Source organism: Phyllobates terribilis, unplaced genomic scaffold, assembly GCF_046119375.1.
Source record: "Phyllobates terribilis strain yellow unplaced genomic scaffold, ASM4611937v1 Scaffold_3__8_contigs__length_932513732, whole genome shotgun sequence".
Classification (NCBI taxonomy): domain Eukaryota; kingdom Metazoa; phylum Chordata; class Amphibia; order Anura; family Dendrobatidae; genus Phyllobates; species Phyllobates terribilis.
In genome coordinates, this window is record NW_027362763.1 from 841,319,132 (window position 1) to 841,344,159 (window position 25,028).

The window sequence follows — 25,028 nt, forward strand, 5'->3', positions numbered from 1 at the left end:
TTGCACAAGGAAAGACTAGAAGCAATGGGATGAAACTGAATGGGAGGAGACACAGATTAGATATTAGAAAAAACTTTTTGCCAGTGAGGGAGATCAATGAGTGGAACAGGCTGCCACGAGATGTGGTGAGTTCTCCTTCAATGTAAGTCTTCAAACAGAGGTTGGACAGACATCTGTCTGACATGATTTAGTGAATCCTGCATTGAGCAGAGGGTTGGACATGATGACCCTGGAGGTCCCCTCCAACTCTACCATTCTATGATTCTATGATTCTATGAGAATATGCTCCAAAGTTCAGGTCCCCAATGATTTCAATGGGGTTCGGGTTCAGGTTCAAGTTCGGGTACAGTTCTGGTAAATACAGTTCTACAGGTAAATAATGTTAAAATGCTGCTTGTCCACCTTACTGAAAGCGCAGCTACCAGGAGGAAATTAATTTATATTCTTCCAGGAGCCACTCGCTTTCAGTCAGTTTCCGGCTTCAGGCTCCTGGGCCCCCCTCATTAGTAGGTGTAGAAAGCCAGGACATATCAGTTATCATATTTGTTTATCTGTGATACAACATGTTGTGCAATGAATTTGATTCATTGCCTCTTCTGAAAATCTTTTATTCCAATGGAATACTGCCATCTAATGAAATGCTTTGCTGCAAATTCTGTTACGCTGAAAATGCGCACCATAAATCGCCAGGCTGCGGATGCCAAATCTGCTGAGCCATTTACTTTACACTGTTGATTATTTTGACCCATCCACAGTGACAGTTCTCTAATTCACAGCAGATTTTCTGCCCATTTGACTCGCTCATACACTGAAGCGTACAAAAAGAACATTGGTTCCAATTTCAGAAAAAAAAAAAGACTGTTATTTTGAATAGCAGAAAAAAAATATTCCCCTGTAATAAACTGAATTTCTAAAAAATGAATTTTGTTTGGGATGCAGTGTATCAGGATCACAAAAGGGTTAAAAAAAATTATTCCCTTTCATTAATTGTAATGATGTTAAAAAATATATCTAAAATTCTTACCTGGATAAATTTACTAATCTACACATACAAGCCAAAAACAATAATGAACAAGATTAAAATTCCACAGTAATTTAATTAAGCAAATGAATATTTAGTCTCAATTTAAAGAGGATGTAAGCAGGATTTATCCCTAGAAAACACTCCCACCAACATTTTGTGACTTGAAAAGATCTTTCTAAAGTTACAAATCCATTAGATAATTATAGTGCCATATAACAGGACCGCTGATCGCTAAACTTCTATTCTACTAAGCGGCAGATTGACTGCCTGTCTACACAAGTAGATCAATGTAAGCGATGCATACATGCACACTGTATACTAGGTTGCTCAGTGCACAGAGTGCCATTGTTTTTGGCAGTGTGAGTCCTGTATACACAGGATGATGCACTGCCAAGAATCATGATCTTTTATGCTGCATAAAAGATAATTTCACCCAATAAACGAGTGTTTAACAACCAGGAACGAGCTTAATAAAGATATACCAGGACATTTAATAGGTCCCAATCTGCACAGTGGACCCTTCAGCCTTCATTTCCATATGGTGAAGGAGTTTTTCAAAGTAGTTTTATATTTAATTTTTATTTTCAGTAGTGTTCAAAGTAATAGCAGTGTGTTCAAAAAACATGAGTTAAGCACAAAATCTTTATACTAGTTTCTATGCATTGGGAACATTACACACTGTTTTCTAATTAAAAAAATGACTGATTTCGAACTACTTTACAGAAAATAACAAAAAATGAACATTGGGCTGTTCTAAAAAATAGCAGTGTCTGCATTTGTCTTTACAAACTCACAATATGTACTCTTTTTTTGAGGATTTAGCATTCCTGTGAATCAGTAACCTAATATTTAGTTGTATAACCACAGTTTTTTAGAACTGCTTCACATCTATGTTGCATAGAGTCAACCAAATTCTGGCACCTGTCAACTGTTATTCCAGCCCAGGATGCTTTGACTACATCCCACAATTTTTGGCATTTGTTGGCTTTGCCTCAGGAACAGCATTTTTAATGTCACCCCACAAGTGTTCTATCAGATTAAGGCCCGGGGAGTGGGCTGGCCACTCCATAACCTCAATTTTTGTGGACTGCAACCAAGATTTTGCTCGTTTACTGGTGTGTTAAGGGTCATGGTCTTGTTGAAACACCCATTTCAAGGGCATATCCTCATCAGTGTAAGGCAACATGACCTGTTCAAGTATTTTAATATATATCCAAACTGGTCCATGATCCCTGGTGTGCGGTAAATAGATCCGGCACCATAGTAAGAGAAACATGCCCACATCATGATGCTTGCACCACCATGTTTCACTGTATTCAGAGTGTACTGTGGCTTCAATGCAGAGTTTGGGGGTCGTCTGACGAACTGACTGCGGCCCTTGGACCCAAAAAGAAAAATTTTACTTTCATCAGTCTACAAAATGTTTCTCCATTTCTCTTTAGACCAGTTGATGTGTTCTTTGGCAAATTGTATCCGTTTCAGTACATGTCTTTTGTTTTTAACAGTGGGACTTTGCGGGGACATCTTGCTAAGATATTAACTTTACACAGGTAACTTGAGACTGTCTTTGATCATTCTGGAGCTGATCATTGGCTGAGCCTTTGCCATTCTGGCTATTCTTCGATCCATTCGAATGATAGTCTTCCATTTTCTTCCACATCTCTCTGGTTTTGCTTTCAATTTTAAAACATTGGAGATCATTTTAGCTGAACAGCCCATCATTGTCTGCACTTCTTTATAAGTTTTACCCTCTCCAATCAACTTTTTAACCAAAGTATGCTGTTCTTCTGAATAATGAATGACCCATATTTCTCAGGCTTTCAAGAAGAAATGCATTTACAACATGTGCTGGCTTCACCCTTAAATAAGGGACACCTGATTCACACCTGTTTCTTCACAGAATGATTGATCTCACTAATTGAACTCCACACTGCTATAATTTTGAACACATCTCCTTTCAATTAATTATTCAAATACGCAGACTCAAAAACATGCAGATCATGAATGCGGAGTCTGTTGGTTTTCTTAGAATCTACAGCATCAACTGGTAAATTGTTTGACAATACGGTAATATAATTTATACCAAAAATAGTGATTAATCTGGTCAGTCATATTGGAAACCTATTATTTTGAACAATACTGTAACTGCAAGATAAATTTTATGCTAAAGTTATTGGAAGGATTTATTGGCAAAGAAAAGTCTCAAATTTTAACACACATGTTATCTAAATAATAATAAATAGTTTGACTTGCATGCCTCAAATATTATGTCCTATTACATGTTATTGCTCACTAGGGAACTGCACAAAATGTCTCAAATTTATTTAGAGGGGCAAAACTGTTAACAAACGTGATGTATTTAAGGCTATTTAAAAAAAAAATTCTCCACGTTTCTTGCCACTGGTGTGAAAAGTGGATGAGGTTTACTGAGTGACAGCCATAACTCAGCCAGTTTTATTAACATTTAAGGGCTAATTTATCAACTAATTTTGGCATAAAACTGCTTAAAATGTTGCAAATAATTGCGATGCAAAAAATAAGGAACAAAGGTTGTGGTGGGAGCTGTGATGATGAAAACAAGGATGAGAAGGTCTAGAAAAACAACCAACATTAATAAAAAGACAGCAAGGCGTTTCAAAATAGATCAGATTTCTTCCTCAGGCAATTGTAGCACCCTGAGGATTCGGCTGCTACAGGGGTATTGCACCTCAACCCAGAGGTGTGATATTCCACTCCCGGGTAAGGATGGAGTGTGGGACTGAGCTCGGTAGGCTGCATGCACTACACACATCCCATTTCCGAGGAGCAGACCGACGGTACTCCCACTTAAAAATGTGCAGGTACGACCGAGTCTGTTCCTGGCTGGAGTGGGAGGGGGGTGGTACATCCCAAGTAGTGTAGGGGCAGATAGGGGGAGCAGCCTGGGTAAAGTTAGGAGCTCATTGGGTGCTGGTCACCTGAGCTCACACATAGAGGGATATATAAGGTGGGCACCAACTAGAATCAGGGTCAGACGCAGAGAGTCAGATGCAGAGAGGATCAGCTGCAGAAAACAAGTTAGGAGAGGAGAGAAGAAAGACCAAGACCCAGAGTGAGAGAGGAGAAAAGAGAAAGACCCAGAGCACAGAAGAGAAAGGACCCAAGAACCCAAATTAAAGCACCGGGTGAGGAGTCAGCAAAAGGGTACCGGAACCCAAACTGGTGGGGGTAAAAACAATCCCCAGCCAGAGACCGGAGACCGTGGGCAGTGTCTGTCACGGTCACCCACCACATTCACCCCGAAGGCACACCACATGAAGGGTCAGGGAACCCAGGGCCAAGGGTGTCCCAACAGAAGGCCCGAGGGAGCTGGACCTAGGTGGATCACTGGTGGGGACGGCTGAAGAAAGGACAGAGGGAGAGCTCAGGGCCACGCTCCGGACTTGTTTGGGGGTTGGCTGGATCCAGGACCTGGTGGACGCAGCACGGCTCGGGTGGTCACTAGCAGCTGGAGTGACCAGTACAACATCTGCAGTAAGTAAACACCCTTAACTGCACAACCCGACTCTGTCTTCACTGCCGTCTGCACTACACCACCACAACCCCCATCCTCTGCGCCTGTCCCCTCTGAGGCTATACCCCTCCCGTTGGGGGTTATATCACCAAGCTGCGCACCCACCATCAGCCTCAGCGGACCCTGCTGCAGCGGCGGCCACAGTGACCGCATCACAACGGGTGGCGTAGTCGACACAAAAGAACTTTAGTAACATCTGTAGAACTGCCACATCACACTGAGCTTGACGCCCTGGGCACGGGACCGGGTCACAGCCGCTCGGAGACTACAAACCCCCATCTGATCCGGTGCCGGGTATTCCCCTCAAAAAGGAATATGTCCCAGGGGGCGCGTCAACTTTGGCGTAGTCGGCAGGATTACGTGCCCACAACACCCGGGTACTGCGTGCCTGAAGAAAAGTGCAAGTTTACCTCAGAAAGAAGTCTCCCGCCGGTTCCGGAGGGTCCACGCCATCGGACTCCATCACCAGTCGTTTCCCGCCGATTGTCCGCCATTTCCAACTTGTTCCCGCCATCTGCAGAGTTTCCCGCCACTGGGCGACGCTTCCCGCCAAAACCGCAGATTTCCCGCCTTGGAAGAGCAGCGGACGCCATTATGGGCGTGCCAAAGGAGGGCAAGAGGCCACCTCCCATCGTGGGCCAGGACAGAAAATGGCGCCAAAAGTGGAAACCGCCCCCACCAACAGAGACTGTGATGCTGGAGGTGTCTGTCAGCGTGAAAGAACAGCCCCTGGAGCTGACAGTCACCGAGTTGCTCCAGGACCGCCCTCGAAGTGGGAGGAGACAAAAGAAGAGAACAAAGATGGGTGTCGCCTGGAGCAGGCTAGAGCGAGCGCACCCGGAGGCAAGAGGTCTAACGAGGAGTAGCGGAGGAGCTCACCCGGAGATGGAGAGAAAGCAGAACAGCACCGGCCCGCTGGCCAGGAGTCTGCTAGAGACCGAGGAAGGAGGGCAGAGCAGCACCGGCCCGCTGGCCAGGAGCCTGCCGGAAGAAGAGCAGAGCAGCACCGACCCGATGGTCAGGAGCCTGCTAGAGTCCACAACCCCGCTAGGTCTAGCGGAGATCTTAGCGCAGCTCCCCCGAGACCGGGAGTGTGCACAAACTGCCCTGGAGGGCCTCGCACAGAGGATGGCCCGGGTACAGCGTGAGATACTGGCGGAGTGGAGCCGGGAGATGACCCAGCAAGCAGAGACCAGTCAACGGAGCACGCTACCCTGGAAGAGGAAGCAGACCGCCTCTGAGGATGGCGCGGGAGGACCCAAGGCCGGAGACGGCGCCGAGAAGGGAGCCGAACGCATGGAGGCAGGTAAAGGGGACGCCTATACCCCAAGCCGTGACACCGCTTACCTGCCCCAGCTCCCCGTCGCAGAGCCCGAAAGTCCCCCTGCTGTGCCCGTAGCCGCCATGTCATCGCCATGGACTAGGCCCCGACCGGAAGCCGCCGCAGCGACCCCTGTGACGTCACGCGCCTCGACCCGGAGCGTGACAAAGCAGGAAATACCACCAGCCTGGTCGCAAGGCCTAGTACCCCCGGGCGCCGCATCACCAACAGCGCCCCCTACCTCCGCGGAGCCTCCGGCCTGGCCGCAAGGCCAGGTAGCCCAGGGCGCCGCCGTCCTAACGGTGCCCTTCACCTTCCAGGTGCCCCAGGCCTGGCCGCAAGGCCTGGGCAACCCGGGCGCCACCACCACCGCGCCCGCGCCCGTAAAACCAAGGGTGCCACACCTGGGGGAGGACCTGTTCAGCCAGCTCACATGGCCGGACGGGCGGCCCTTCATCTGGCCCGAAGGATACCATGAGCTGGAGCGGCAACAAAGACTAGGGCCCTTGTGTGAGCCCCTGATCCCGGCTCCGAAGCCCGTGACTCGGGTCTCGCCTCCTTTAGAAGAAGCCCAATTCGTGTGGGACCCCACGGGAGAAGATTTGATGGGGTTCACCGGAGAAACTCGGGCAGTCGCCGCTGAGCATACTGAGTGTTGTCGTCAGCAGCTAGCAGAGTTTGCAAGAGAACGGGAGGAGAGGCGGGTCAGAGAACAACAGGCCCAAATCCGGAGCGCGGAGCAGAAGAGCCGGACTAGGAGGAACCCCCGTGCAGCGCACTGTCCCCGCACCATCGGGACGGTGATAAAGTTCAACCCGCAGCATGGGTGGGGCTTTATTCGGGACCGTAACAACCGCGGTGACGTTTTTGTGACCCGCAGAGACGTCGAGTCCCACCTGCCGGAAGGTCATAAAGGCCGTGACCTCTACGTCGGAGACGAGGTCACCTTCACCCGGCACAAGTGTGCCAAAGGACCTTACGCCCTCCACGTACACCGCTTGACGGAGGAGGAGTTGCGGTACGGGGAGGAGGAGCCAGAGGACCCGGACGGGTCTGAAGCAACACCATATCAAGAAAAAGCAGGAGGGAGCCGTCGTTGAGGACGGGAATAGAGACTGTATATAGTTGCCCGTCGGGGCACAGTGAACCGTTGCTGCTAAAATAGTCCCCGTTGGGACCAGTGAACTGTTTACCCGTTAACCCCTTCATCCTACAGGCTGAGGACTGTGAGCAGCCATTCCCTTCCCTCTACCTGGCCGAGGACTGAGAGCGGCCAACTTCCCCTGTATATAGTTGCGCGTCCTAAAGCGCCCCCTACCGGTTTTATAGAAAACCAGTTTTTCTAAGAGACTGTCGCATTTTTTCCCGGACACACGTTGCACAGTGTCCGGAGGAGGAACCAGAAACAAGAGACGACGAGAATGTTTACATGAAAAGTTTTATATATATAATGTTTTATATGTTTTATTATGTTTATATGAAAAATTTTTGTATGTTTTGGTGTTTTTGTCTTTACAGCCCGAGGACGTGCTGTGATTTACCAGGGGGGAATGTAGCACCCTGAGGATTCGGCTGCTACAGGGGTATTGCACCTCAACCCAGAGGTGTGATATTCCACTCCCGGGTAAGGATGGAGTGTGGGACTGAGCTCGGTAGGCTGCATGCACTACACACATCCCATTTCCGAGGAGCAGACCGACGGTACTCCCACTTAAAAATGTGCAGGTACGACCGAGTCTGTTCCTGGCTGGAGTGGGAGGGGGGTGGTACATCCCAAGTAGTGTAGGGGCAGATAGGGGGAGCAGCCTGGGTAAAGTTAGGAGCTCATTGGGTGCTGGTCACCTGAGCTCACACATAGAGGGATATATAAGGTGGGCACCAACTAGAATCAGGGTCAGACGCAGAGAGTCAGATGCAGAGAGGATCAGCTGCAGAAAACAAGTTAGGAGAGGAGAGAAGAAAGACCAAGACCCAGAGTGAGAGAGGAGAAAAGAGAAAGACCCAGAGCACAGAAGAGAAGGGACCCAAGAACCCAAATTAAAGCACCGGGTGAGGAGTCAGCAAAAGGGTACCGGAACCCAAACTGGTGGGGGTAAAAACAATCCCCAGCCAGAGACCGGAGACCGTGGGCAGTGTCTGTCACGGTCACCCACCACATTCACCCCGAAGGCACACCACATGAAGGGTCAGGGAACCCAGGGCCAAGGGTGTCCCAACAGAAGGCCCGAGGGAGCTGGACCTAGGTGGATCACTGGTGGGGACGGCTGAAGAAAGGACAGAGGGAGAGCTCAGGGCCACGCTCCGGACTTGTTTGGGGGTTGGCTGGATCCAGGACCTGGTGGACGCAGCACGGCTCGGGTGGTCACTAGCAGCTGGAGTGACCAGTACAACATCTGCAGTAAGTAAACACCCTTAACTGCACAACCCGACTCTGTCTTCACTGCCGTCTGCACTACACCACCACAACCCCCATCCTCTGCGCCTGTCCCCTCTGAGGCTATACCCCTCCCGTTGGGGGTTATATCACCAAGCTGCGCACCCACCATCAGCCTCAGCGGACCCTGCTGCAGCGGCGGCCACAGTGACCGCATCACAACGGGTGGCGTAGTCGACACAAAAGAACTTTAGTAACATCTGTAGAACTGCCACATCACACTGAGCTTGACGCCCTGGGCACGGGACCGGGTCACAGCCGCTCGGAGACTACAAACCCCCATCTGATCCGGTGCCGGGTATTCCCCTCAAAAAGGAATATGTCCCAGGGGGCGCGTCACAATCATACAAAGAAATACATAAAATAACTTATAAAGGAAGTTGTGATCCAAAGAAATTACATGTCCCACCCACTAGTGAGTATAAAAACCCAGACACACAATGGAACAAGATATGAATAATTTATAATCATAATACAAATAAAAAAAGATTATATATACATAGTCTCTGGATGAAAAAGTAAATAACAGTGAAGGAAAAGAAGGAAATAAAACAAAAAAAAAGCTAAATTTTTTTCTTATTTTTTGCCTCGCAATTGTTTTAATGGGCCATTAGACCAACAGTCTACAAGAGCAATATCACTTCACTACTACTTTCATCAGAGTTGTGCCTGACCTGCACAACTCCACCAGGTGAGCAGATTCTATCTACTCTTCCCTGCCTCTTATCACCAGGACTTCACCATCGAGCGCTTCTATTTTGTCTTCTAAAATGTTTCAAAAGGCTTTGAGCAAAAATTTTGCGATTTTTGGCATTTTTACACCACTCTCGGGAAGTTCTGCCAACTTTTGAATAATTGGGCAGAGCTCAGCCTGGAGGGGACATGGCTGAGTGCACCAGACAAATTCATCATCACTTATGCCACAAAAGTCACTGACTGGTGTACATTATTTAGGGTGGCACACAGCAGCTGAAATATGCTCCAAATTTAATAAGAAGCAAATTTGGTGCATGGGTTTGGCATATCTTATTCTAGTGCACACTTCATCAAGACTGGCATACAAAGAGCCAGCCTTCATGAATTGGGGGATTAATGCACAAATACACGCCTCCTTATAGCAAATGTGAATTTCAATTTCTGTCTTTGGAATAGCCCAATATTCACCTCATTTATTAAGAGATGTGCACTTCCTAACAGATTTGGCACCTTTCACTACAAAGATTTTTAATGTAAAGCACCACTACAGCATTCTTTGGAGTGGTGCCACTTATTTAAGTTCTCTGACCTAGTATTTACCAGCCGTTGCTTTCAGCTGTTCCTGGCGCCAGTCCAGTTCCATGCCGCTATCTTGTGACCACAACTTCTGACCGACTGGAATTCAGAGGTAATGGTTACTAACTCTCAATTTTAGTCCGTGGTCTCCTTTTGGCTCTTATACTTACACTGAGTAGTGACTTCCGGATCGCCCAGTAAAAAACGGAGCGATCCAGTAGGTCACAACCTGCAGAAGATTGACCAAAGCGGCGCCAATAACAGATGAAGATGGTGGCTGCTAAGTATAAGACAGGGAATTTAGATTAGTGCCACCACTTCAGTTGTAAAATGAAGAAAAAAGAAACACTTGAGTGGTGCTTTAGGATTAGCGTGTCTATACAATATTAATATAGTTGGGTTAGTGCACAAGGAGAAACAACACCTACAGTGAGGTAGAAATTGCCACACAACAGTAGTCATGAACCCTGGAAACTAACGATGCAACTACCGTATATACTCAAGTATAAGCCGACCCAAATATAAGCCGAGGCACCTAATTTTACCACAAAAAACTGGGAAAACTCATTGACTCGAGTATAAGCCTAGGGTGGGAAATGCAGCAGCTACTGGTAAAATTCCCCATTCTGGTAAGTATTGCCCACTCACCAATCCTGGTATGCAGAACCCCTCATCCTCAATCCTGGTATGCATGGCCCCCTCATCCCCAATCCTGTTATGCATAGCCCCTTCATCCCCAATCCTGGTATGCATGGCTCCCGTCATCCCAATCCTGGTATGCATGGCACCCCTTGTCCCAATCCTGGTATGCATGGCACCCCTCATCCCAATCCTGGTATGTATGGAACTCCTCATCCCCAATCCTGGTATGCATGGCACCCCTCATCCCCAATCCTGGTATGCATGGCACCCCTCATACCCAATCCTGGTAAGAATGAATATTTGGGTTGGTACACATATAAGGAACAGGGTTGATTACACTTTTTTTTCGATTCATAAGTTAAATAACTGGGATTGTTGTATTGTTTACTTTACATCGCAGTTTAATCAAGTATATGTCTTTTTATGGGCGGTGCGCATGGCGGCAGCGCCCCCCCGAGCGTGTCTCGTCGGCTGTGTCTAAACATGGTCTGTGGCGTCGGACCACGTGACCAGTCATGTGACTGGTCGCGTGTTCATGACACCCCTGGCCATGTGATGCGGTTGCCGTGGCAGCCTAGGGACACCACGCCCCTCAAAATTCATTGGTCGTTGGGGGACACACCTCTGTTGCCTCATTGGGCCCCGCTGATAAAAATAATAATAACTACCGTGTTAATACAAGACAAAATGACAAACGTTCGGCCCCGACAAAGGAGCAACCGACGAGCGACAGTCAGAATAGCCTTCAGGTAATCAACCTCTCTTCATACACTTTCTCTGAAGCAGAACTGCAGGTGCTTCGTTTGGGCCTGACCTTCTCCCCTTCTAATGGATTTCATCTTTTTACAGCCCTCAAGGACCTAAACCTTTTCTCACGTAAATTAATTCTGAAGAAACTGCATTATAAAGATCGTATTATGCCATCGGTGATGAGCTCTGCTGAGAGGGAGGTGCTACAATCACTGGAGGACCTCCTCGGTGAACAGGCGACCGAAGCCAGAGGTAGGTTCCCCCCACAAATCTTTCCTAAATCCACACGCTTTCCCCCCCTTTTAATCAGTCCAGCTGTTGAGATATTTACTAGACTGGTCTCTGAGGACTTTAGGAAAATCTCCAAGGCACGGGGACAGGACAATCTTACAGGCCCTCAGAGAGCAGCTCTTACTAAACTCCAGTCATACCCTGATGTGGTATTTAAATGTGCTGACAAAGGTGGGAACGTGGTGGTTTGGCCGTGTGTCCTCTATGAGAAAGAGGCACTACGGCAGTTACGTGATAAAAATACTTACACAAAATTGAGCCATAACCCGCTCTCCTCCTTCTCAGCAGAGCTTCAATCCATCTTGGCTAGGGCCTTTGAGGCCAATGTTATAGACAAAAAGGTCCTTGAGGGTCTTACCGTATGGTTTCCCAGGGTCTCCACTTTTTATCTGCTGCCCAAGGTCCATAAAGACGCCGTCAATCCACCGGGACGCCCGATCGTGTCCGGTATTGAGAGCCTCTGCGAACCTATCTGCAAATTTGTTGATTTTTATTTAAAACCTCTCGTAGAGACTCTCCCTTCATAATTAAAGGACACGACGGGCGTGCTTACTCGTTTTGACGGCGTCTCTGTGGACTCTGATACTTTATTGGTTACAGCGGATGTGGAGACCCTATACACGTGCATTGATCACTCTGACGGTTTGGAGGCGGTCCGTCTCTTCCTCGGGGCCTCCAACATGGGCGGCCCTCTTTGCGATTTTATTTTAGAGCTGCTGCGGTTTATCTTGACCCACAATTTTTTCATTTTCAAGGACCAATTCTATCTCCAGCTACGCGGCACAGCTATGGGCGCGGCCTGCGCGCCCTCGTACGCCAATCTCTTCCTGGGGGCCTGGGAGAGATCCCTTTTTGGCGACGAGGGGGCGTGGACCGCCACCCATATCTTATGCTGGTACAGATATATTGATGATATCCTTCTTCTGTGGAGGGGTACACCGCAGCAGCTCAAAAGGTTTATGAGTGAGATCAATAACAATGATCTGAATATCCGCTTACCATATCAAGCGGATGCAGCTAAAATCGACTTCCTTGACGTCAGCCTGGAGGTGGACCTTGACTTCTCCATCAGGACTGATGTATTTAGGAAGCCGACTGCTGTAAATTCACTCATTCATGCCTCTTCTGCACACAATCCCGCAACGATTGGGGCCGTCCCGGTTGGACAGTACCTGAGGGTTAGGCGGATCTGTTCCTCTTCTGAGGCCTTGGTTACAGCAGGCGTTCGATAAAAAGAGGATATAATAGAGCCAAGGCAACACCCCGCTCCCAACTTCTATACGGTCAGAGAATTAATAGATCCATTGACAATCAGACCCGTTTTATCTCCACATACAACACAAAGTGGAACGAGATGCGTACTATCCTTAAGAGGCACTGGCCAATCTTATTGACAGAACCCGCTCTGGTGGACACCCTTGGAGATTTTCCGTCCATGACTTCTAGGAGGGCGAAAAATCTTAATGACTTGATAGTTAGGAGCCATTACGTCCCTTCTAATAAAACTTTTCTCTCAACATTCCAACCTACTCTGGGGTGTTTCCCATGCGGTCACTGCTTGGCATGCAGCAATGTCCTACGTACCCGGACTTTTGACTCTGCGGCAGGGGATAAACAATTTGTCATCCGACACCGTATCTCCTGCAGTTCCACTAATGTGATTTACTATGCTACGTGTGGATGTCCACTCATTTATGTTGGCCTTACATCTAGGGAACTCAGAGTCAGAGTTCGGGAACACGTCAGGGAAATTGCTGCGGCCAAGTCCGTGACGGACCCCTCTGAGTTAAAAACTCTTCCGCGTCATTTCCGCCTCTTCCATAATTGTGACCCATCATCACTACTTATCCGGGACATAGACATAGTCCACCTTGGGGCAAGAGGGGGTAATGTGAAGCGTCTATTGGCTCAGACTGAAACAAAGTGGATAGTTACACTGGATACTTTGTCCCCAAAGGGTTTGAACGAGACTATTAGTTATGCTCCATTTCTATGAACCGCCATGCGTGCGCCTCCTCCTGGTGATATTCTCTCTATGGTCTGTACTGCGTATTTGCTGAGTTTTACTTTAGCAGTTTTTATCTTTATTCTTTTCTTGGTATGGTCTTTTATGTTTCCTAATTTTTGTTTTTATATTTTGTCCATTACTTCTTGTTTAGGTCTTTTTTATTCCCCCAAGATATACAGTTGTGCACCAACCTCATACCTGCAACCACTACCTCTGACTCTCTGCAGGCACCATAATTATGTATGGAGATCGTTATATGTACTAATTTGACTAAATGATATCTCTGTATCCTATGTATGAAGAATTACTGGTGCCTTAGCATTTTATTATCACTGTGTGTTAATTTGCTGATTTATATGGAGAGGTGTCCCATTCATATCTATGTACTCCATTCATAGAGTGGCATTTATGCTCTCTCTCTTTAAATGCACCCTGTGTTATGTTGCCACCCACATTCTGTGCGCGTGCATGTGGCGCGACCTTGCCCCGTTCAGCTGCGCCCGGCGTCTTCCATTCTGTGAATATGCAGCCCCTTGCTGCGTACTCCCGGAAGTGACTGCCGTGTTGCAGCTGCGGGACCTGCCCGTTCCACTGCGCATGCGCCGTATTATGGATGTTATTGGCTGCTTGACGGTCACGTGGTGCACCACCTGACCTCCCACCTGATGTATTTTAAGGTCCTGTTTCCACTCTACCATACCTTCCCTTGAGAAAGCCTATCAGTTTACACGCGAAACGCGCGTTGGGAAGCGGTTTTTCTTTTCTATTTGTTGATATACTGGCCTAGGGTAAGCATTGCTACCTGTCATCCTCCTTTACTGTGGTTTTTTCTATATTTGCTCCAATGGGGGGTTCTTTTCTCTGTTGCTTACTGGACTTTTATGACTGACATATTTATTAGTGTCTGACTTAAATTGAATACTGCCATAATCCACAGTCTATTTGCAGGGCTCTACTCTGTGGAGTCTTACTGCCACAGTGAAAGACCTAGGGGATTCATGGGTGCAAGCTATATTTATTGATGTGTGATTACCATTTTGGCATGTATCCCCCTGTAATCCCCATCCCCCCCTAGTACTGCCAGTACCCGCTGCTATTGATTCTAGCCCTCTTGCACATGTCTTTTTATTATGTGTCTTGTTTTGTCTCATATTCTGTGTTAATAAAATTTATACATTTTTTATCTTTAAACAAAGGCTCCATTTTCTCTTTTTGTGGTATACATGTCTTTGGAGTCTAGTACTTGGTACTGCACACTACCTGTGGTTTGTACTGTGTGCTATAGGGCAATATGCCTTTGGGATTTCTTGTTGCAATGATTTTTAATCTTGGACGGAATACAATGACGCCACCCCGAGACGAAGGCTTGATGCCGAAACGCGCGTCGGGGTGGGCACCATTGCAGAGCAGTTGTTCCATTCCCAGGCTGTTAGTATCATTCATTATACTGTCAACCATGGCAGCCTGGCGTCCATTATGGGACAATCATTACATTCCACTATCAGTGTGTCGGTTATAGTTGTTTTTTTAGTCTATTGAAGTACCTAAGACTCTGTTTCCATTCTATTTATGTTCACACAACAGAACTAACGGTGTGAATATATTGATGCACACTAGCACTTTGCCATGCATAGTTTTTTCCATTGCCCTGTACACACACCTCTTTTTCCTGCTTTTTATACACAGAGGCACATTAAATAAGCTATCCAACATATCTGATTAGTGCCCAGGACTTTGTCCTCTATATTAATTCATGTTCATAAGCAGAAATAATTAAGGCAAACACATCTGTGTATTTCAGCACCAGCTATGCATCGTTTTTTGTTCTGTATGTACATCTTACATTTTTGCCTAGGTACGCCAGATTAGTGGGTCATTATAATTGACTGGTCATATCATTCATCCACAAGTCTGCTGTGGCGCTATCTTTTTTGTGTGTTTGTTTTTAATTCCCCGCTTATTCACTATATTGTCGCTCACAATTACTTTATTTGAACAAATAAAAAATTGTTTCATGTATATTGGACAGTTTTTCGAATTTTTTTTCTTTGGTGGTGTTCCAATCCTGGTATGCATGGCCACATCATCCCCAATCCTGGTACTCATGGCCACCTCATCCCCAATCCTGGTATGCATGGCACCCCTCATCCTGGTATGTATTGCACCCTTCATCCCAATACTGGTATGCATGGCCCTCTCATCCCAATCCTGGTATGCATGGCACCCATCATCCCCAATCCTGGATTGCATGGGCGTGGAGAGGAGTGAATATGCATTCTCTTTAGTAGCGGGCATGGAGAATAGCTGAGCCACAGTGGGAGCAACGGCGCTGCTGACACTGTGTGCACGCTATTAAAGAAATTAATATTCACTCCTCTTCACTCCCATGGGCGTGGAGAAGGGTGAATATTAATTTTCCTTTAGCAGCGGGCACACGTGGTAGCCGCAGCAGCAGCTAGTGCGTGTGCCCCGCTCCTCCACCGCCGCAACTTCCACCCCCCCAACACTATCCACCACCAGAATGTATATACAATAAAGTATATACCCGAGTATAAGCTGAGGGGGGCTTTTTCAGCCTAAAAAATGGGCTGAAAAAGTCGGCTTATACTTGAGTATATACGGTAATCAGATTGCCATATCTGGAGTTGGAGAGCAATTTTCCCCAACGTTCCTGCAATTAGCATCTTTCTTGTAGGGTTTTTGCCTTCCTTTGGATCAACTTGTTAGGTTATAGGTTGAATTCAATGGGCTTATATCTTCTATCAACATTAAACTATGAAAACTATAAGGCAAACTCATTGTCTTGGCTTCTAGCCATAGAAGGTGTAGATAGTAAGAAGCTAATAAACATGCTGTTCCTAAAGGAAATGTAAGTTACAAGTAGATAAATAAATCTGATATGATTATTAAGGGTGGCTATAGCCTATAGACAGGGGATATCTCCAGACACCAGTTAGCGAGGCCCCATTATCAGAGCTCGTAGGCAATGCATGAGTAGAATTTATATTATAACTTTCTAAACATTTAGAAATCTTTCTGCAATTACTTCCGATTGTCAAAGTACTTAGTAAAATCTCTTTCTTGAGGGGTTGACCCAGTAGGCTGGCCTGATACTTTCTGTGGCACAGTGCCCTTTGATACATGAGGCATTGGTCATAGAGCAATGCATCCAGCACTCCCGATCACAGTCACACAACATTATACCTACATAACTTACATTGTATTTTTTCAACACCTGGTATTTGGGGCACTGGTAGTTTCCACAAAAAGGAGGGAAGCCATCAACGCTGTTTTCTCCAGCAAGTGTCACAGTCCCATACACCAAGCACAGGAGTAGAAGAGACGCAGAAGCCATAGCCATTCAGTAAGTTCAGAGATTACTGAGACAGAAGGCTTCTGGCTACACAATTATATACAGCACAGAGGGGGAGGGGGCGAAAGGTTAACCACTTCACTGCTGTTTAGAGCCGAGGCGCAGAAAGTCTTTTGAAAATAGTTTTGTTGACTTTAGGCTGAATCACTTTCACATACTTGCAGAATTAAAAAACTCTCACCATGCAAAATATCTTTATAGAACATCGTCATGTGTTAAAGATCACATATTACAACATTTTAGATAAAAATATAAACAAGTAGTAAATAGGATCTGTCACCAGAATTCGCCATACAAACTGCATACATTATTATATAGCTCCCATAGACCTGATGAGGCTGTTGTATTTATGCTGAAAATCCATGTCAGAATGTCCATTTTTAGATTCTCGCTTCCGCTTCCCTTTCTTTCTTCGACATAGCCAAGTGAGGGTTTAAATTTTGTTAGATGAGTTGAAGTTTTGAATGACACTACTCATGTTATCATATAATGTAGTAATTAATAGGAAAAAATGTGTGAAATAGTGGGAATAAAAAGGAAATTAAGCCATTGTCTTTAAGGCTTTGTATTTATGAGGTTCAATGTGCAGTAAAAAGGACCTGGGAACATGATTTTTCAGGTCAGTACAATTACGACAATACCAAATTTATATCTTTTTTTATATTTTAGTGGTTAAAAAAATGTAGAACTTAGTAAAAACAAAATGATTTGTATAGCTTTTAACTGAAATCTATAATACATTTTTATTCCAGCAATAGAGCTGTGTAAGTGTGCTTGTTTATATATGTATACCATTTTGGGGTAGTTATGATGTTTTGATTACTTTTCATAGCGTTTTTTTTAAAAAGTGCAGGAAAGGAAAAATGGCAACTCTACCTGTTTTTTTGTTTGTTTTTCAACATTTCATTTACAATTTAAATAATTTTAAATTTTGATGGCTCGGACATTCAGATATGCATATTTTTTTATTCATGAATTTCCAGCTACATCAGTCTCCTACTTTGATTTGTTGGCGCTCTGTACAAATTACTCCACCCCACCACTTATTAATTGTTGGTGGTAGTGTTGAGCGAGTATGTTCTGTTCCGAGTATGCTCGGGCGAGCACCGAGTAGTTACAGCTGCTCGGTGATATGGTTGAGTCACTCCCGTGTGCATGATTTGCGACTGTTTGACAGCTTTAATACATGTGAGGAAGATGTAATAAATAGACATTCCTCACATGTTTTAAAGCCGTCAAACAGTCGCAAATCATGCACACGGGAGTGACTCAACCATATCACTGAGCAGCTGTAACTACTCGGTGCTCGCCCGAGCATACTCGGCGAAAGGGTTAACAAAACATACTCGCTCATCACTAGTTGGTGGTCATCTGATGGACCCATGCAGCTTCCTTCATTGCCAATTTCAGTAGTCTTCTGTTTGCAAATTTACAAAATTCTAAGAAGAAAAAATATATATATATACATACAGTGGTGGCCAAAAGTATTGGCACCCCTGCAATTCTGTCAGATAATACTCAGTTTCTTCCTGAAAATGATTGCAATCACAAAATCTTTGGTATTATTATCTTCATTTAATTTGCTTTCAAGGAAAAAACACAAAAGAGAATAAAGCAAAAATCAAATCATTGATCATTTCGCACAAAACTCCAAATATGGGCCAGACAAAAGTATTGGCACCCTCAGCCTAATACTTGGTTGCACAACCTTTAGCCAAAATAACTGCGGACAACCGCTTCCGGTAACTATCAATGAGTTTCTTACAATGCTCTGCTGGAAATGTAGACCATTCTTCTTTGGCAAACTGCTCCAGGTCCCTGATATTTGAAGGGTGCCTTCTCCAAACTGCCATTTTGAGATCTCTCCACAGGTGTTCTATGGGATTCAGGTCTGGACTCATTGCTGGCCACCTTAGAAGTCTCCAGTGCTTTCTCTCAAACCATTTTATAGTGCTTTTGGAAGTGTGTTTTGGGTCATTGTCCTGCTGGAAGACCCATGACCTCTGAGGGAGACCCAGCTTTCTCACACTGGGCCCTACATTATGCTGCAAAATTTGTTGGTAGTCTTCAGACTTCATAATGCCATGCACACGGTCAAGCAGTCCAGTGCCAGAGGCAGCAAAGCAACCCCAAAACATCAGGGAACCTCCGCCATGTTTGACTGTAGGGACCGTGTTCTTTTCTTTGAATGCCTCTTTTTTTTTCCTGCACACTCTATGTTGATGCTTTTTCCCAAAAAGCTCTACTTTTGTCTCATCTGACCAGAGAACATTCTTCTAAAACGTTTTAGGCTTTCTCAGGTAAGTTTTGGCAAACTCCAGCCTGGCTTTTTTATGTCTCGGGGTAAGAAGTGGGGTCTTCCTGGGTATCCTAGCATACCATTTTCATTCAGACGCCGATGGATAGTATGGCTTGACACTGTTGTACTCTCGGACTGCAGGGCAGCTTGAACTTGTTTGGATGTTAGTCGAGGTTCTTTATCCACCATCCGCACAATCTTGCGTTGAAATCTCTCGTCAATTTTTCTTTTCCGTCCACATCTAGGGAGGTTAGCCACAGTGCCATGGGCTTTAAACTTCTAGATGACACTGCGCACGGAAGACACAGGAACATTCAGGTCTTTGGAGATGGACTTGTAGCCTTGAGATTGCTCATGCTTCCTCACAATTTGGTTTCTCAAGTCCTCAGACAGTTTTTTGGTCTTCTTTCTTTTCTCCATGCTCAATGTGGTACACACAAGGACACAGGACAGAGGTTGAGTCAACTTTAGTCCATGTTAACTGGCTGTAAGTGTGATTTAGTTATTGCCAACACCTGTTAGGTGCCACAGGTAAGTTACAGGTGCTGTTAATTACACGAATTAGAGAAGCATCACATTATTTTTCAAACAGTGCCAATACTTTTGTCCACCCCCTTTTTTAGGTTTGGTGTGGAATTATATCCAATTTGGCTTTAGGACAATTCTTTTTGTGTTTTTTCATTGAAGACAAATTAAATGAAGATAATAATACCAAAGAATTTGTGATTGCAATCATTTTCAGGAAGAAACTGAGTATTATCTGACAGAATTGCAGGGGTGCCAATACTTTTGGCCACCACTGTATATAATGGCCACCAATATTAGTGGGATCGGCCGACAGTCTAATATGTATGGTGTCCACCCGACTCTCCCCGATGGATGATGTAGGGAGAACGAGAAATGTCCCATTTTGGCATGTCCTATTAGCTTCTGGCCAAATTATTGGCAAAACCATAGTTTGCCGGTCAGCTATCTATTGTGTATGGGACTGCTTACCCTCCATTCAAGTTGTCTTATCCTTTAATATCTAAGAAAACAATTGTTTCAACCAGGACTCCTGAATTAAGGGTTAATGTACTTATGAGAAGTTATGATTCATCATTATCTGATGTGGATTATGAGTCAACAAATAATTCTGCAAGTCAGAATATGAAAATTCATAGAAAGTGAACACATAACTTACCTAGTGTTAGTACAATAATGCTACGTTTGCCTCTGTAACGAATATGTCTGGTGGACTTTGGCTTAGTTTATATTGTACTCTGCTGAGGAAGAAATCCAAACTCTTGAAATGGGAGCAAATACTCTAAGATCAATTCTAATCTATCCGTCTAAGCTTAGAGTAAAGTACAATGGAATTGTGAAAATTTGGACGTCATTCCAGGACTCAATATGTAGACTCTACAAAAAAAAATGATGAAATCTGGTGTCACCTGTGCCCCGTCCTAAAATCTCGCGCATATACCGCTCTTTTACTGGCTAGAGTGGAACATGAAGAGTGGGGCAGTACAATATATCGAAAAATAAATGATCCCCTTCAAAGCTACAAGTCATCCCACAAAAAAAAATACCCTCGGTTGCATGGATTGCCATTGGTGAAGCAACAGCGCACATTGTGAGCTCCCGCTCTCTAATAACCACTTCACACCATGGTCATTTGTTTTTTGCTCCCCTTCTACCAAGAGCCATAGTTTTTTTTATTTTTCCATCAATATAGCTGTATGAGGGCTTGTTTTTTGCAGGATGAGTTGTGCTTTTGATTTTACCATAGAAAGTGTACTGGAAAATGGAAAAAAATTCCAAGTGCGGTGAAATTGCAAAAAAAAGTGCAATTCCACAATTATTTTTTAGGTTTTTTATTTACTATGTTGACTACATCGTAAAACTGAACTGGTAAGATGATTCTCCAGGTCAGTACGAGTACACAGGTACCAAACATGTATAGTTTATTTTTTATTTAAGTGGTGAACAAAAATTCTGAAATTTTATATGAAAAAAAGTTTTTACGTTTTTTGCCATTTTCCAAGATCCGTAGCCTTTTCATTTTTGGGGGATCTAGGGCTGTGTGAAGGCTTATTTTTTCACCTTGAGCTGACGTTTTCATTGATACCGTTTTGGGATAGATAGGATGTTTTGATCACCTCGTATTGCATTTTATTGTAGTGCTGCAGCAAAAAAAACCTTAATTTTGGCTCTGATCCACCCACGGCTGTTAAAATCAGTTAAACAATGTTTGTCGTTTTTGGGGTTTTGTGTGAAATTATATCCAAGTTGCCTTGTTTTCTTTGTTTTTTTTGGTGTTGTTCCAATAAACACAAATGAAATAAACATGTGTATAACAAAACATGTGTAATTTCAATAATTTTCTGGGAGAAATAATTTAATTTCTGGAACTATTTCAAGGGTGCCAACACTTTCGGCCATGACTGTATACCAGGATGGGGGACATATATACCAGGAAGGGGCCCAGGATTTGGGACATATGTACCAGGATAGGGACATATATACGAGGATGGGGTACATATATACCAGGAATGGGGGGGATATATATACCAGGATGGGGACATATATACCAAAATTGGCTCAGGGTGGGGGACATATATATCAGAATTGGAGGCATATAGTGGGGAAAATAAGTATTTAATACACTGACGATTTTCCTGGTTTTCCCACCTATAAAGAATGGAGAGGTCTGTAATTTTTATTGTAGGTACACTTCAACTGTGAGAGTCAGAATCTAAAAAGAAAAACTAGAAAATCACAATGTATGATTTTTAAATAATTTAATTGCATGAAATAAGTATTTGATCACCTTCCAACCAGCAAGAATTCTGGCTCTCACAGACCTGTTAGATTTTCATTAAGAAGCCCTCCTACTCTGCACTCATTACCTGCATTAATTGCACCTGTTTGAACTCGTTACCTGTATAAAAGACGCCTGTCCACACACTCAATCAATCAGACTCCAACCTCTCCACCATGGTTTTGTGGGGTAAGGATGATTCTGAGAAAGGTCAGGAATCAGCCCAGAACTACACGGGGGGGGGGCATGGTCAATGACCTGAAGAGAGCTGAGACCACAGTTTCAAACATTACCGTTATTAGCACACTAGACCATCATAGATTAAAATCCTGCAGGGCATGCAAGGTCCTCCTGCTCATGCCAGCACATGTCCAGGCCTGTTTGAAATTTGCCAATGACCATCTGGATGATCCAGAGGAGTCAAAGGAGAAGGTTGTGTGGTCAGGTGAGACCAAAATAGAACTTTTTGGTATCAACTCCACTCGCTGTGTTTGGAGGAAGAAGAAGGATAAGTACAACCCCAAGAACACCGTCCCAACCATTAAGCATGGTGGGGGAAACATCATACTTTGGGGGTGCTTTCTGCAACAGGGACAGAACGACACTGTATTGAAGGGAGGATGGATGGGGTCATGTATCACGAGATTTTGGCCAACAACCTCCTTCACTCAGTAAGAACATTGAAGATGGGTCGTGGCTGAGTCTTCCAGCATAACAATGACCTGAACATGCAGCCAGGGCAACTAAAGAGTGGCTCTGTGAGAAACATTTCAAGGTCCTGGAGTGGCCTAGCCAGTCTCCAGACCTGAACACAATAGAAAATCGTTGAAGGGAGTTGAAACTCAATGTTGCTAAGTGACAGCCCCGAAACCTGAAAGATCTGGAGAAGATCTGTATGGAGGAGTGGGCCAAAATCCGTGCTGCAGTGTGTGCAAACTTGGTCAAGAACAACAAGAAACATCTGACCTCTGTAACTGCAAACAAAGGTTTCTGTACCATATATTAAAGGGGTTGTCCAATACTATTAATAATTGGCCAATCTATTTTTATGTTGAAAATAAGTTTTCCTTGTAAATACCTTGCGCTGCTGTTACTGCCTGTGAGCGGCGCTATCACTGGCAGCTCACAGGCATCACATGACCACCGGCTGCAGCCGGTTCTGACATCTGTTGATGTCACGTCAAGTTCCGGGTGCAGCCGGGGGTGACTCACGGCTGCGTTCCACGGTGGATGCTGGGTTGTGGGCGGTGTTACCCCGCGCATCACACTCAGCATCCACCGCATGCTCTCCCTCTCACCATTCATTGGGAAAGCGCGCAGTGGATTCTGGGTGTGACGCGCGGGGTAACCCTGCCCACAACCCAGCGTCCACCCTGGGGAACGCGTCACTGATGTCAAGCCTCACTTGACGTGACATCAGCAGGGGGTCACGTGATGCCTGTGAGTGGCCAGTGATAGCGCCGCTCACAGGCAGTAACAGCAAGGTATTTACAAAGATACTCCTTTTCACCATAAAAAGAGATTGGCCAATTATTAATAGTAGTGGACAACCCATTTAAGTTCTGTTTTTCTATTGTATCAAATACTTATTTTATGCAATAAAATGTAAATGAATTATGTAAAAATCATACAATGTGATCTTCTGGATTTTTTTTAAGATTCTGTCTGTCACAGTTGAAATGTACCTACGATAAAATTTACAGACCTCTCCATTCTTTGTAGGTGGGAAAACGTGCAAAATCGGTAGTGTATCAAATACTTAGTTTCCCCACATTATATACCAGGATAGGGAACATATACAGCAAGATGGGGGGCATACAGTAGAGATGAAAAGTTTTGCATTTTTTTTAAAAGTGTGATTACTTCTGTCTGGTTATTGTGATGCCATTTCCGTGGTGATGAACTGAAAGTCCATGAAGTTGTCATCATGCAAGACCTTAATTTTAACCAAAATGCTTTTGGATATAGGTATGATCATTTAGTTAAAGAAAACTGACTGCCAAAAGTTTTGCATATACTATTCATTGATCACAACATAGAGAGTAATTCATTGATTACAATGCCATAACTTAGTATTTTGTAGCATAATCTCTTGCTTTAATTACTGCACCACACTGACGGGGCATTGAAGCCACTAAGGTATTCAAGATATCTTGAGGGATCTTGCTCTATTCCATTTGCAAATCTGCAAACAATTAATCTTTTATTGCTTTGGGTACGGACCCCAACTCGTCGCCCTAACTCATCCCAAAGGTGCTCTATAGGGTTTACATCAGTATCCTAAATAATGCAGTCCACTATAATGCACACTTCTAGAGGAATATATACACACCAAACAGAATTATGGAAGCAAAAAGATGCGTCTTAATTTTGTTCATGTAAAATCAAACTCTTCAGTGAAACACTCAAATATAAAACAATTAAAAAAAGACAAGGAGAAGTGACAATGAGTGCCACACCACTATATATATGTATATGGAAGTAGATGAAATATCAGTCTAATAGTGCAACAATTTTAGATACATGCAGCCCCCAATTCATAACCCGTAAATATCAGGGCAGAAGCAAGCTCCTTAAATAATAAAGATTTGAAAGAACTAAAACCAATACTCTTTAAGCTGATAACAGAAAATTCAACTGAGTACTGATCCTGAGAGCAGACAGATCAATGTATGATGATAAATTTCATATATAGTACTTCAAACCAGAGAGAAAATTACAAACAATTATAGTGTAGCTAGACCTGCCACAACTGTACCCCTAAATAAGGACTGCTCCAGTACCAAAAAAAAACAAGAAAGAGGGTAGTCTCATAGGTCAAACATAAATAGTAGATAGTTTTAAGGTAATCTCATAGATCAAGCACACATAGTGGATAATTCACAAAACAAATAAATATCTAAATGTATAATGCAATCATACACAACCAGGTGGAGGGATGACAATTACCCCAACGTGTGTTTCGCCGACGTCACGAAAGCATTGACTCATTGTCGCTTCTCCTTGTCTTTTTTAATTGTTTCATATTTGAGTGTTTCAATAAAGAGTTTGATTTTATATGAACAAAATTAAGACACATCTTTCTGCTTCCATTTTTCTGTTTGGTGTGTTTAAATCAGGTGATTGGCTTGGCCATTGCAACAGGTGAACATTTTTCTTTACTAACCAATTTTTGACTAAATTGGATGTGAGCTTAGGATCATTGTCTTGCTGGAATTTCCATCCCCTGCCTACCTTTGCTTTTACCATGTGGCAGCA

At 44.4% G+C, this 25,028-nt stretch overlaps 1 protein-coding gene across 1 annotated transcript in view; it reads right to left on the minus strand.

Moving 5' to 3' along the window:
• Positions 1–16,712, minus strand: part of LOC141258362 (heme-binding protein 2-like) — a 46,540-nt gene extending 29,828 nt beyond the window's left edge. Inside the window, exon 1 of the mRNA XM_073673368.1 lies at positions 16,513–16,712. Within this exon, the coding sequence (XP_073529469.1) occupies positions 16,513–16,656 (144 nt within the window). The 5' untranslated portion in view covers positions 16,657–16,712. The remainder of the gene's footprint in view (positions 1–16,512) is intronic.
• Between the last annotated feature and the right edge of the window lie 8,316 nt (positions 16,713–25,028).